At 49.6% G+C, this 15,136-nt stretch overlaps 1 protein-coding gene across 2 annotated transcripts in view; it reads left to right on the top strand.

The window, feature by feature from the left end:
* The first annotated feature begins 1,221 nt into the window (after nucleotides 1-1,221).
* Nucleotides 1,222-15,136, top strand: part of STX1A (syntaxin 1A) — a 40,756-nt gene continuing 26,841 nt past the window's right edge. The window contains exons 1-3 of one of the 2 annotated variants that reach the window (XR_014163128.1): nucleotides 1,222-1,361; nucleotides 11,813-11,890; nucleotides 13,031-13,130. Coding sequence is in view for 1 of the 2 variants with exons in the window: in XM_081889568.1 (XP_081745694.1) it covers nucleotides 1,332-1,361; nucleotides 11,813-11,890; nucleotides 13,031-13,130 (208 nt within the window). In the remaining variant the exon portion in view is untranslated. The remainder of the gene's footprint in view (nucleotides 1,362-11,812; nucleotides 11,891-13,030; nucleotides 13,131-15,136) is intronic. The other variant, XM_081889568.1, reaches the window with a different exon arrangement.

Raw genomic sequence — 15,136 nt, 5'->3', positions numbered from 1 at the left:
TTGGGGACATAGATCAGGGAGCGCCATCCCTAGGATTCTTGCACTCATGGCAACATGCACGGAAACAAGACATGTTATGGGTTGCCAATTTCTCGACCAGCCATTGCTGCTGCGTCTTTCAACCGTGGCTTGGTGTGGGTAAACGCCAGCCCTGGGGTGCTCTTGACCTCTGGTCAGTTGGCAGCCAAGGCTAGGCAGCAACCCAGCTAGTCTCATTTTGTGTCCCCGCAAACAATTCTCTGTAGTTGGCCTTTGACTATGATGATCCATAATATGCATTCAGTTTCCCATTCCAGGAATCCCAGCACTCTGCCTCTGAGCATGTGCAGAGTTGTTTTTTTATCAGAGGGGAACAGGCTCGTTTTGCAAAGGCAGCTCCTAATGGTGGGAGTGTAAACAGGCCACTGTGGCCAGCGAATGAGACTGGCCAAGGTGGTAGGGAGTGGGGAGACTTAAAGATGGAAGCTATTTGCTTCAGATCTGACCAGGCCTTGCTGAAATGGGGTTTTGGGAAGGCTGTTGGGTTATTCGTACACAGGGCTTGTGAGAAAATACAACTCAGGATACAGTAATAGAATTGTAGGGTTGGAAGGGACCCCCAGGGGTCATCTAGTCCAACCCCCTGCAATTCAGTTTAGGGAAGCAGCAATTGCAAAGGGAAGTCACCTTGTTTAACCCCTTCTTTTCCTTCTCCCCCATGCTGACCAAGCTCACCTGCTCACAGTCAATGTACACACACATATACACATGTACATGCATGCATGCATGCACACATGCATGCATACATACTCACACACGTGCGTTCCTGAGCTTTTAACAGCCACAGAAACTAGCCACAGTTGAAAGCTTTTCCAGGCCTATAAAGGACTGCCCCGCCACTCCCGCCGCAAGGCAGGTTCCTCTTTCAGGCTCTCTGAAGCTTAAAAAAATAAGCTGGGGCCCATTGAACCAGACGGGGCTTGCTGCAAACTAAACCTGTCGAGGAACTGAGCGTGCCTCTGAGCATGTTGGGAGTGCAGGCGCCCTGCGCAGCTGGGGATCCTCCTAAGAAAGCGGGGCGGTGTTCCTTTTCTCCCAAAGCGACTGGAGAGTTAGGTGGGGGCTTCGCGCGGCTCGGGCTCCTTCGGGGGTGGCCCCGTCGCGGGTGGGCGGCGACGCGGAGGCGGCCGTAGCGGAGTGGGCGGACGGACAGACAGGCAGGCGGGCGGCCGCTCCCCGCTTCCCTCCCTCCCCGCTCGGGCTCCCGCGCATGTGCCGCCGCCCCCCCCCCTCCGCCGTCGCGGCTTGCTGCTCCTCCCTCGATCGTCGCCCAAGAGAGCGGAGCCGGAGCCATGAAGGATCGGACGCAGGAGCTGCGCACGGTGAGCCCCGTCGGGGAAGGGGCCGCGGGAGGGAGACGGGGTGGAGCCCCAGCACAAGGCTAACAGGGAGGGGTCCCCTCCAACCATGGCCCCTCCAGCCTTGCCCCCTCCATTTGAAGCTGAGCGAACCTCCCCGTCGAAAACGGATCCAGCGTAGAACCGGAGGGGGACGACAGCGATCCCTCTTCATAGGGCGGTGCCGTCCATGGATGCATGCGGCGGGGGGTCGTGGAACATTTCGCCCCCCTCTCAACTCTCCAGGGAACGGACGACACGGCTGTTCCCGCTCCTCGCGCCTCCATATCGCCTTGTTGATTCGTGGGTGTGGGGTGGAGAGATAGGGGGCTGGCTGGAGGGATCGCCCCAGTTCTGATCTGCAGGAACAAGGGCGGCATCTCGGGTGCGGATCTGGTCTTCAACCCCTGGAATTGGGAATGATGAGGCACTCTGCCCCACGCCCGCCATCTCTTTTGAATTCTCTTGGGGGTGTATGTGGGGGGGGGGTTGACGAAGATTAGACCCCGTCCTCCTCCTAGGGACGTAGCAGCGCGCATCTCTGGGACGTCAGAGGGGAGAGGGGGCTCCTGAGCATCTGCAGAGTGCCTGCTCTATCACCCTGAGGGCGTGGGGTGAGCCAGGCTGTGGTGATGCTGTTGGCCACCACAGCCCCAAAGGGAAAGGTTGCTAATGGGGAGTCCCATTGATGGGGCCAGCTGGGGTGACTTTTCTTCCTGGGGGGGGGGGCTTTTACTCACAGATAGAGGCTCTTTCAGTCTTCATGGGGGTGGGGGCTTTGATCCCGGAGAAGGGTGCTCAGGAGTGCAGCCTTAACATGGCTGTTCTTTACTAAGGGGGTTGCTTGAATTCTGCCAGCTTGTTTCAAGCACCTAATTGTATAATTGTTTAACTGATTTTGGTTGAAAGCCGTAACTTTTTTGAATGACAAGAAGGGGAGCCGTGGTATGTTGTTTTCCCAAGCGGAATTTTCTTTCTGTGCTTTTTTGCCTCTAACAAACGCAGGCATCTCAGGTGGCTGCCCTCCTGGTCTTCGACTGCCTAAAAAGGAAGCTGCTTGAGCCAATGCATAGCTGCCACCCTCTCTAAAACTTTGTTGTTTTTGTTGTCATCGTTCCTGTAATTTGGGGATGGGAGACTTCGGATGCTAGACTCCAACTCCCATCAACCCCAGCCAGGGAGAATGATGGGAGTTGGAGCCCAACGATTGGGGGGGGCTACAGATGCCCCCCCCCCCTTGCTGTAATGCACAGCAAATTTCTCCAGGGCAGGCAGGGGCAAAGATTGAAATGGAGACCTGTGACTCTCTGCGTGCTTGAGGGCTAGCACCTTAAAAGTCACCTGTTGAGCATGCAACACCTGTTGATACTGTGCAACACTCTGTGGCTTCCTTATGAGGAAGGTTGGTTGTGGATTTAAGGAAGGGGTGGTCTGGGGACGGATTCAGGACGCTGTTGCTTCTTTAGGAGAAGCTAAGAAAACCTACCCACTTTCCAGTGAAACGGAAGTCCTGACATTTGTGGATTTTGCTGCATTCTGATGGCCCCAAAGAATCGTCAAATTGTAGAGTTTGGAGGGACCACGAGGGCAGTGGCGTAGCGTGGGTTGTCAGCACCCGGGGCAAGGCAAGTAATTTGCGCCCCCTAACCTGTGGATTTTAGTAGGGGCAGAGAGCTGCGAGTGCGAGCGCGCCCCCCCAGATGTTGCGCCCGGTGCGGCCGGCCCCCCTGCACCCCCCACGCTACGCTACTGCACGAGGGTCATCTCAGTCCAACCGCCTGCAATGCAGCTATTTTTTTGCCAACGTGGGGCTCGAACCCATAACGCTGAGATGAAGAGCCTTGTGCTTTACCATCTGAGCTATCCAGGCTCAACATAGGCCAGTGGTTAGAGCACCTGCTTTGCATGCAGACGGTCCCAGGATCAACCCGTGGCATCGGGTATGGACAGATGCCAGCCCAACATCCTAGTGAGCTGCTGATAGTCAGTGTGAAGCAAGGTTTCCTGGGATAGATCAGTTGGCACAGCATGAGACTCTTAATCCCAGAATTTCAAGAGTTGTGGGCTCCAGCCCTACATTGGGGGAAAAGATTCCTGCATGGTTGGACTAGATCATGGGTAGGCAAACTAAGGCCCGGGGGCCAGATCCGGCCCAATCGCCTTCTAAATCCAGCCTGCAGACGGTCCGGGAATCAGTGTGTTTTTACATGAGTAGAATGTGCCCTTTTATTTGTGGGGCATAGGAATTCGTTCACCCCCCCAAAAAAAAAGTCCGTCCCCCCCCCCACAAGGTCTGAGGGACAGTGGACCGGCCCCCAGCTGAAAAAGTTTGCTGACCCTTGGACTAGATGGTCCCTTCCAACTCTGACTTTCTATGACTTCACACCACGTGGCCCCCTGTGCCCTCCAGGTGTTCTTGAACTACAACTCCCATGAGCCCCCGCTTCCCCATCCGTGACACAGACAGCGCTGACCTCTGTGGCCTAAACCCACGAGCCATAAGGAAAGCCTGCTGGATCAGGCCAGTGGCCCATCTAGTCCAGCATCCTGTTCTCATTAGCAGCCAACCAAAATGAAGCCCTTAAGCAGGACCTGACTACCTGAGCCCTCTCTCTCTTCCTGGTGCATCCAGAAACTGGTATTCAGAAGCATTGCCGCTTCTGACCGTGGAGCATAGTCATTGTGGCTAGTAGCCATTGATAGTCTTCTCCTTTTCCATGAATTTGTCTAATCCTCTTTTAAAGCTGTCTCGGTTGGTAGCCTTCACTGCCTCCTGTGGGAGGGAGTTCCATAGTTTAACTGTGTGCTGGGTCCTTTCTTTTAGCTGTCTGAAATCTTCCAGCGCATTAGAGGGTTCTTGTTTTTGAGGATGGGCCAAGACTCGAGAGTCGCTGGCAGGGATCTTGGCTAGATGGGTTGAGGGTCTTCTTTTGTACAAATCATCCTCGACTCACAAATCATCCTTGTAAAAGAGGTCATGGCTGCTTTTATTTCTCATACAAATATTGAGGCACGGGGGTCACTCAGCGCCACTGGCATATGCAAATATCTGGCTCATTTAAGACTACGAAGAACCTTTAGTCTCCATGATGGAACTCACAGGTGGAGAATACTTTTTATAAATCTTTGTTATTTGCAAAGGGAATCTTCGTGTGCGTTAATATTTTATCGACCCTTTAGAGCTGTGCAGCATCTTTGCACTTTTGTCCTTCTAAGCTGTGACACTTTTACGGTTTATATTTTTGATTCCTTTGTTTTCTTCTCCCCATCGCTCTTATTTTAATCTTTCAGTTTGCAGTGCGCCTCCCTGGGAGAATCAAGGCCCCTCCCTGCTGCCTTCCCTTCCTAGGTGGGTTTAAACAAACCCCAGTTGCTGTCTACTCAGCGCCCTTCTATTCATCCAGAATAAATTTCTGCTGTGGAACGGAAAAGCCACAACTTGCTTCAAGCAAGGCCTGAGGGGGAGGAGGCTGGGAGAGCATGTTGGTTGTGGCATTCAGATCGAGGAATGAAGCTTCGTAGTAATGAGGCATCCCAGAAAATGAGCAAGGCTTTTTCAACTGGGGGAGGGGGAGGAGGTCTCTGCTTCGCCAAAGGTGAACCAGAGGGCACCTGAGGGTCCAGCTTCAGCCTGCGTCACCTTTTGGGGCCTGCAGACTTCCCAGGAAATAACATAAGAATCTACTGGAATCAGGCCAGTAGCCCATGTAGTCCAGCACACAGTTCTCACCTTGGCTGGCCAGGTGTCCTAATGCAAACCCCACAAGCAGAGTTTGAGCCCGATAGCCTTCTCCCCTCCTATGGTTTCCAGCAACTGGTTCTCCAAAACGTCATGGAGGCAGAGCAAAGCCAGTCCTGGCCTAGTAACCCTCAATAACCCTCTCCCGCACAAATTTGTCCAGTCCTCCTTTAAAGCCAACCATGTTGGTGGCTATCGATGCCTCCTGTGGCAGTGAGTTCCATAGTTCAACTAAAAAGGTACTTCAGTCTGTCCTCAGCCTCCAGCTTCCAAGGAATGCTCATGCATTCCAGTGTTATGAGAGAGGGAGATGAGCTTTTCTTTATGCACTTTCTCCACGCCAGGCATAATTTTATAAGTGTCTTATCCTATTGCCTCTTCTCTAAGCTAAAAAGCCTCAGATGCTGCAACCTTTTTTTATCACAGGGGAGACCCTCATTTGCCTACCAGGCATGGCCAAACTTGGCCCTCCAGCTGTTTTGGGACTACAATTCCCATCATCCCTGACCACTAGTCCTGTTAGCTAGGGATGATGGGAGTTGTAGTCCCAAAACATCTGGAGGGCTGAGTTTGGCCATGCTCTAGGTCATTGTAGCTGCTCTTCTCTTAACCCTTTCCAGCTCTACAATATCCTTTTCAAGGGGTGGCAGCCAGAGAGGTTTCCCTTGTGTCACTGTGTGCCTTTAGGTAGCCTTTGGCACCTAGCAGGTGGAAAACGTGGAAAGTTATGGAAAATATTCTTCCTTCTTTTGTTTGCCTGCCTGCTCTCTGGCTTATAGGGGTAGACTGCCTTTGCACATGGTGGCTCTGCTCTTTGTTGCCGCATAATGGGTCTGGAGTGGTGAGCGCCGCTTTGCACGGACACCTGCGTGATCTGGGACTCTGCTTTTGCTGCCAGCGATGAGTTCAAAACGTTCGCTGGCCGCTGGCTTCGTGACTTGCTATGCGTCTCCTCGGGGAGAGCAGATGCTTGACCTTTGCCCCGCGTCTAATGGGACCGGGTTGGCTTGTTTGAAAAAAAGCCCGTTAACTGGGCTAATTGGCCAGCTCTGCCTCCTTTCCTTTGGGGTGTGCTATTCTTAGCCTGGGCTGCTCAGTGAGGCGACTGTTCCCTTTCGGCTGCTGTGCCAAATGTCCCCCTCGAAAGCAGCGCAGCTGAAGAACCTGGAAAGCAAAGGGGAGACGTAAGGAGAGATAAATGGACCACTCCTGGCAGCCTCCCCACCCCTTGCACGCCAGGAAGGATGCCAATAATTCCAGCAGGAATTTGTGTTGCTTCTCGGCTGGTTTCAAAGTGAGGAGGTGCATTTTCAAAGGCTTGTTTATTATGCATCTTATAAAATGTATACACACCACTTGATCGTAAAAAAAAAACCCCCAACAACCCACTTCAAAGTGGTTTGCAAAAAAAAATAAAAGAAAATCGAGGGGGGGGGGAATACAGTACTTCAAAACATACAAAATGTTAAAATACTGAAACAGGTTACAGTTCATATCGGTGTTTCTAAGCATATGGGTAAGGTAAAGGGACCCCTGACCATTAGGTCCAGTCGTGACCGACTCTGGGGCTGCGGTGCTCATCTCGCTTTATTGGCCGAGGGAGCCGGCGTAAACCTTCCGGGTCATGTGGCCAGCATGACTAAGCCGCTTCTGGCGAACCAGAGCAGCGCACAGAAACGCCATTTACCTTCCCGCCGGAGTGGTACCTATTTATCTACTTGCACTTTGACGTGCTTTCGAACTGCTAGGTTGGCAGGAGCAGGGACCGAGCAACGGGAGCCCACCCCGTCGCAGGGATTCGAACCACTGACCTTCTGATCGGCAAGTCCTAGGCTCTGTGGTTTAACCCACATCGCCACTCGCGTCCCTAAGCATATGGGTAGGTTTGCCTAAACAGGAATGTTTTTAGCAGGCGCTGAACAGAATATAGTGAAGGCACTTGCGTGGTGTCAAGAGGCAGAGAGTTCCAAAGGATAGGTGCTGCTATACTAAATGATTGAATTCTTACAAATGTGGAACAGGTGTCCTGTGGCACAGGGCCATCTCTTCCAGTTTAAGCGGCCGAGTGGGCAGAAGTGGGGTAAGGCGATGTCGTAGGTAAACTGCTTCCAAGCTGTTACGGGCTTTATATACTAATAGTAACACCTTGAACTTAGACTCGTAGGAGATCTGCAACTGGTATAGATCTCTGAGCACAGGAGTTATCTTCTTCTTCTTTGGCGATCATTCGTAGCCGAGTAAGATTGACTTTCATAAACACGGTTTTAACAATGAGTCCGTAAGTGACTGTGGAGGCCAATTCTGGATCCACATGTCCTTCCACAGTGGGGACATGGGTTTCCGGGTGGGAGTTGATCACGGTGTGCATTTGCCAAGCTTGCCTTCCTCTCAGCACATTTTCCCCTTGCGTCTTGAGTTCGAGCATCTTCAAAGCCCATGACACCTTTGGTAAAGGAACAGGAGTTATATGCTGACAAGAACTCACCCCTGTTTGTGCTGAATGCTTCAGCATAATTGCTAACAGCAGCTTCCGGAATCAAGCATGAGGAAGGCCCCACATAGAGGGTTGCATGTCTCTTTGAATTTGTGTCCAATATTCGTTCCAGATTAAAGGTCATTTTTCTGGATTTGCTTTCTTTGCTTACTCCCCCCCCCCCCCAGCACCCAGATAAGGTCATTGTCAAAGTCTTGCTGCAGTCTAGCCAATGTTTTCTGTGATGTGGTGATTTTCTTCCCACCACTACTTTTTTAAAAAATTTAATTGGAACACCAGCCTGTCTGGTAAGGGGACATACATCAAATGCCTGCGAGATTTTTTATACACACACACACACACACACACACACACTGTACTCCTGTGTGTTTAAGTAAACTGTTTCCAAGTGCTGGCCATTTTATTGGTTATTAATCACACTTTGGAGGGGGTATGCCTGTGTCAGTTTCTCTTCTCACCAGGGGGTGGGGTTAATTAGGGATTTCCTTATATTTTTCATTTTTAAAATGGGAGAAATAGTGCTATTTAGTTATTTTTTTAAAAAAAGAAAAGAGAACATTAATGCAGGGAAGTAAGTACTGAAATTAACTCCTCCCCCCACCAGTGGGAACTGAAACTGACAATAACCCAGTTTGTACATCACAGTAAACCCTAGACAATGATTGACTGTAACTGCACTAATCTGGGTTGTTTCCTCCTCCCAACTAGCACACAGATCTGCAATCCCTGGCATTGTTTTATGTTGAAACTGGGGATCAGGGTTTGTTTTGCGCCAAAGAAACCACAGTCTGTAGCCAGCCTACTTGCTGTCTCTGACACTGGAAGCAAATTGTGGCTATTGTGGCAAATAGCCATGGGTGGCCTCATCCTTTGTGAATTTGTCTAATCGTCTTTTGAAGCTTGTCCAAGTTGGTTGTCAGTCCTACATCCCAGGGCAGTGAGTTCCATCGTTTAACCATGCACTGCCTGAAGAAGTACAGTGGTACCTCAGGTTGAGTACTTAATTCGTTCCAGAGGTCTGAACTTAACCTGAAACTGTTCTTAACCTGAAGCACCACTTTAGCTGCTGCTGCCGCCGCACCACCGGAGCATGATTTCTGTTCTTACCCTGAAGCAAAGTTCTTAACCTGAAGCACTATTTCTGGATTAGCAGAGTCTGTAACCTGAAGCGTATGTAACCTGAAGCATATGTAACCTGAGGTACCAAATGTACTTCATTTTCTCTGCCCTAAATCTTCCAGCATTCATGCAGAGAATGTTCTCCCCATCTCCCTTCTCTATGTACCATGCATAATTTTGTATGCAAGGGGCTTCTTGGCAATGAAGTGCTCTCTCTCTCTTTGGGGGGGTGGTCTTGTCTCCTGTGTGCCACATAGGAGGGTCTTGGCAGCTGCTCTCTGTGGAAAAAGGCCCTGGTTTGAAACAATAGCAGATAAAAACGGCATAATAGGAGAGGTGGAATTAATTGCAGGGCGGGGGGTGGAGACGCTGGGAGTGCAGGTGTGCTTTCCATAGTGGTGTCGAACGAGGGGCGGCTGCTGTTCCAGGCGCGCGAGGATTGAGCCCGCCCACCCATTTGCAAACACCCACCCATCCTCTCGAAGTGTACCTAGTTCCAAGGATCCTAGCTTAGCTGATGTTCCTCTGCATTCATTCTTTTGGATGCTCTCCAGAACTTTGTTTTTAGGTGTCACACTTGTCAGATTCGTTTTATTTTTATTTACTTTCTAAGTATGCACCCTGTATTTCAGCTTCCGAGCTTTCAAGGCTGGGGAGTTTGGAGGGGAGTCAGACTGGGAGAAAGGGGATTGTCTCAGCCACACAGCACAATCTGGGAGGGTTTAGGGTTCATCTATATTATGTATAGTCATTAGGGATGCGGGTGGCGCTGTGGTCTAAACCACTGTGCCTCTTGGGCTTGCCGATCTGAAGGTTGACGGTTCTATTCCCCGTGACGGAGTGAACTCCCGTTGCTCTGTCCCAGCTCATGCCAACCTAGCAGTTCGAAAGCACGCCAGCGCATGTAGTTAAATAGCTACCGCTGTGGCAGGAAGGTAACAGCGTTTTCGTGCACTCTGGCTTACATCACGGTGTTCCGTTGCGCCAGAAGCGGTTTAGTCATGCTGGCCACATGACCTGGAAAGCTGTCTGGACAAACGCCGGCTCCCTCGGCCTGAAAGCGAGACAAGCACCGCAACCCCATAGTCACCTTTAACTGGACTTAGCCGCCCAAGGGTCCTTTACCTTTACCTTTTTATATTATGTATAATCCTAGGGATTGTTGTTCATATGCACTCTGGCATTATGCGTTGGGAAATGACAATGGAAATTATAATCCCTGACATCTCCAGGTAAAGGCAAGTGACCTGTGCATGCCTGCTCAGTCTGCTGTACAACAGGTGCTGCTGCTAACTGTTCATAGAATTGTAGACTTGGAATGGACCCTCAAGGCTGCTGAGGGGCGTGGCCTAAGAAGAGAGGGTGTGGCTTGGAGAGAGTCCCAAGGACCTATGGACTGTATTTGGCACTTGCTTATTATAAGCTTGGCCATTGTATAACCCCATTACTATCATTAATCTCTCTCTGTGTGTGTTTCTTTATTTTGAACAAAATTCTTTTCTGGCTATACTTTTACATTTTCAAAAATAGGGGGCAATGCTAATTTTAAAAAATTAAAAGGGTGGGGGGACATTTTGGCAACTCCTGCCCCCAATAAAGCAGAAATCTATACTTTTGTTTCAGCTTTTTTTTTTTTTTTACACTTCATGGGTAGTAATGAGGATTTGTGTTAAAATGAACAAGTGCATAGTGCTTGATTAATTATTGTTGTTCTTTTTTTGAAATAATCATATCATCATCATCATCATCAAGAATTGCTTGCAATTTATTCTTCCCCAAATTGGACCTTCCCCACCAACATCAGTTTATAGGTGAAAAAAATGGAACAAGCAAGATGAACATATTTGGGGGGGCGGGGGAGGTATCCCATATCCCTGATGGGGTCTATTGCAATTCTGCTTGCATCATGCAGAAGAAGAACAATGATTTATTAGTGCTTGGGAGCTGCCTGTCTGGAAACGGCTGCTGTCTGCGCTGAGAGTAGTTGAATGAACGATGGGCACTCAGTGCAGCGGTGCAGTGAATGATGCCCTCCCCCCACAGGAAGCGAATTGAAAAGAGGAGGCAAGCCCAGAGCAGAGACTCATGCAGAGTCACAGCTGGCGACCTCTGCTGTGAACTAATAATTTGGGCCTGTGAGAGCCTTTAACTTTTTATTTCCCCATTTGAAGATGGTGCATCTACTGTGTCAATATGGTTAGGATACTAGCTTGCACAGTATCCTCTGATGCCTCTCTTCCTCGGGGCTAGGTTGGTGCTGGAGAGCATCTGCTTTCCATGAAGAAGGATGCAAGTTCAGACCCCAGGAAGATCTCCAAGGGCTAGGACCGGAGAGGAATCCCTGGAGAGCTACTGCCACTCAGTATGGACGATAGCAAAATAGGCCAGTGGGTCAGCTCAACATAAAGCACCTGTTCCTGTTTAAATCAGCCTTTTATTCAGCTCCATGAGGACTGGAATCTTGCATTGTTTTTAATGAAAGGAGCAGAGCATTAGGCTAGATCAGTGGTTCCCAAAGTGGGTGGTACTGCCCCCTGTGGGGGCCGGTGGGATTACTACATCGATTGCTATATACTGTATATGGACATTTCCAGCACAAACTCAATATGTACTTGTAGCTTAGTAAAGAACACCTTTTGTTCGGTAAACTATATGTTTGTGACCAAAATATTGCTGCTAAGAGGCAAGGAGTCAGCAGGGGGGTGCTGGCGGTGTAAATGACTCTCAGACTTTGAGAAGTTGGCATCGATGAGTCAAGGTAACCAATGTTCCTGAATTAATTAAATACTGTAGTTGGATTTTGAAGAAATGTGCAATTAATTGTTGCTGAATTTTAGTGTGGTGCTATCTTCCGTAGTGGGTCATGCAAACCGCTGTTCTGAAGGGTGCTTTTTATGGAGTAGGGTAGGGGGCACTGGGGAAGAGTTCTTGAAAACAAGGGGGCAGTGGCACAAAAAAGTTGGGGAATGCCTGGTCGTGTTGGTCTCCAAAGGAGTCTGCAAGGTGCAAAGTCCCGAGGGTTTCTCCCCTTCAGAAGTCTGTCCCAGAGGATTTCTTTCATTCAGGGCATTTGGTGTCTTCCAGGCTAAGGACAGCGACGATGACGATGACGTCACTGTCGGAGTGGATCGGGACCGCTTCATGGACGAGTTTTTTGAGCAGGTGAGAAACCCCGTTTAGTTGCACGAATTTGTCAGGGAGTCAAATATTTGGCCTCTTCCTGCAGATCCCCCCCATCACCGCCGCCACCGCCACCACTAGTCACCCCTTTGCTTCTTCTTTGAGCAACTAGATGCATTTTTGGCGGGGTGGGGGGTTGCACCTGGCAGCTCAGAGCAAAATTACTTCAGTCCTGTGCAGATCATTGGGGAACGGTTGAGGAGAAGTGGGGAACCTTTTCGCTTTATACCGCTGTGTCTCATATAGATATTTTACAGCATTGAAAACATTCAAAAGTTAAAAACAGACTTCAGTTAGCCACTGCAGAAGGTTGTACTCTTAATTGCCTGCATAGGCCTGGTGGAATAGAAAAGTTTTCAGCAGGCAAACGTTGGCACGGAAGGCACCCACTGAATCTCTAGTGGCATGGCGTTCCACAGGAATGGGCCAGTGTTGTGAACAGCCCTGAGATCTACAGTTGAAGGGTGGTACAAAGATTTTAAGAATAAAATTATTTTATTTATTTATTTATTTATTCATTCATTCATTCATTCATTCATACATACATACATACATACATACATACCCCACCCATCTGGCTGGGTTTCCCCAGCCACTCTGGGCAGCTCCCAACAGAATATTATTTTTATTATTATTATTATTAATAATAATAATAATAATAATAATAATAAAGTAACAAAATATCAAACATTAAAACATCAAACATTAAAAGGGTTTCATTGCTGTTAAATGAGCCTCTCCAGTTCCAGGGAACAACATTCCTGCAGAGATTCTCGGGGATTGAACTGGGATAGAAGATTTCAGGCGGTCCCTGGAGTAAGTCTTAACTGAATTCAGTAGTGCTTATTCCCATACAAGCTGAGTTAAGATTGAAGGTTTAGCTGAGGCCTTCTCCCTGGTTGCTGTGGGATGAAACCAGAGGCCTGCTTTTTACAGAGAACTATGAAGTGAGGGGAGCAGTAGCAGCTTGTTGAGGGCTTTTGAAATTAAAACAGGGCCTCTGAAGCAGGCCTTGTGGCAAGTCCTTATTTTTGCGATGCTGGGGTTTGATGTTGGAAGACACCCTTGTCAAAAGCCAGGGCCTTCCAAGCTCTCTGCTCACTCTGGCCCTCCTTCCTCCAGGTGGAAGAGATCCGGGGGTTCATCGACAAGATCGCGGAGAATGTGGAAGAGGTGAAGCGGAAGCACAGTGCCATACTTGCGGCCCCCAACCCCGACGAGAGTGAGTAAGGCTGCCTTGCCTCTTCTTGGCTGAGGTGGGGGGGGGGCTTTTGCCAGTGGATGGGGGCAGATGTCTCCCCCCAACAGTGAATATCCTTGTTTCGTGAAAACAAGCCCCTTTGTTACAGCTGAAGTTGCGACCATAGAATCATAAAAGTTGGAAGGTACCTCCAAGATCATTTAGCTCAAACCCCTGCAAAAGCAAGACCCCCTGACAGATGGCCACCCAACCTCTGTTTAAACACCTCCAATGAAGGAGAAACCACCACCTTTTTTTTTTTGCAGGGTGGCACTTTCCCTTTAAACCAGGTGGTGAAGGAGTTCTGTTGGTTAGTTCAGTTGGTTAGTGTCGACATGCAGAGGACCGGGAGGCCAGCTGGCTAGCCCCAGCTGGGCCGTCTCCTTCCAACCGTCCTGCTGCGAAGACCATCGGCCTCTGCTCCAACGTAAATCAGCGACACGGGCTTCAAAGCCAGGGCACACTATCAGCAGATCAAACTGCGCACACAGAATAGGCATGAGGCTTGTGAAAGCATGCTACAACTACAGATTTATGAATCATAAATCAGGACAAGGAAACATGTTGTCTCTCTCGTCTTCTCAGAGAGAACGGAAAAAGCAAAAGCACAGCGGAAGTTCCCAGCAAGCTGTGCTGGAATGCAAACAGACATGTGACATGCGAGAATTCCACACGTCTGCTCCTTAAGGTGGAATGTAAATCTCAACAGTTAGAGCATGGTGGTGATAACACCAAGGTTGCAGGTTCGATCCCCGTATGGGACAACTGCCTATTCCTGCATTGCAGGGGTTGGACTGGATGATCCTCTGGGTCCCTTCCAACTCTGAAATTCAGTGGTTCTATGGTTTCCATTTTGTAGGGGAGTGGTTCACTCCCTGCAAGAAGCTCCAGTTCCTCAGGTTACCCACCAGCACCGCAAAAAAGACTTTCCCCTCACTTCTTCGTGTAAGACATCGGCAGCGGGGGGGTGTGTGTCTCTTCTCAGGTTTTGCTGCCCCGCGTGGATCTCTGTGACTTGTTTAACCCCGGCCCTCCAAACAATTGAGCGTTCTCTCCTGTGGCAGGCTGGGGCGCTGCATAAATATCAATTAACTCCCTCGCCTGTGAGCGCATTAGGGGAAAGTGCTCAGCAATTAGCTGCACCTTAATTTAGCCAGTGGAGAGGGAGCATGACACTCCTGTGGGTCTAGCAGGGGTCCTGTTGGTGCCACCATGCCAGGTGGCGCTGGAAGGGCAGAGCAGGATCAGCTTTCCTGCCCGACCCAGGATGCCAATCCAGTTGGCCCAGATGCAATCGGAACAGTTGCTTAGCAAAGGGTGGAAGCAATGAGGGAGAAGGGGTACCATTGAGGGGCACCCCAGGGTCATTTGCCATATTCATGGGCATTTGATTCAAGGAGGGGCTCCTCCAGACGACCTGTCTATTGAGCATGCACAAAAGGTTTGTGGAGGTCAGACTGTCTCCGCTCTGTACTGAGCATTTAAGAACATAATTTGAGCCTGCTGGATCAGGCCAGAGGGAGCCCATCTAGCCCTGTTTGTTTTTTTACAGTGGCCAACCAGATACCCCAATGGGAAACCTGCAAGCGGGATTCATTCACAAGAGCTCTCTCCCCCTGCCCTCCCCTCCTATGTTTTCCAACAACTGGTGTTCAAGAAGCAACATTGCGGAGGCAGAGTTAGCAGTCCCGGCCGATAGCCATCGATAGCCCTCTCCGCTATGAATTTGTCCAAACTTCTTTTGAGCATAGTTGAGCTATGAAAAGTCCTTTTTAAAAAATCTGTCCTGAATCTCCCAACATTCCGCTTCATTGGATGTCCAAATGTTCAAGTGTAATGAGAGAGGGAGGGAAATCTTTTCCCTATCCGCCTTGTCCATGCCATGCATAATTTTATAAACATCTATTATGTTGACTCTTAGCAAACTCTAACCTAAATAGTCCCAACGCTGCAAGCTTTCCTTCATAGGGGAGTCGCTCCACTCCCTT

Source organism: Podarcis melisellensis (assembly GCF_964234715.1).
Source record: "Podarcis melisellensis genome assembly, chromosome: 15".
In the NCBI taxonomy this organism is placed as follows: Eukaryota; Metazoa; Chordata; class Lepidosauria; order Squamata; family Lacertidae; genus Podarcis; species Podarcis melisellensis.
This window is presented reverse-complemented; position numbering and strand designations above follow the sequence as displayed.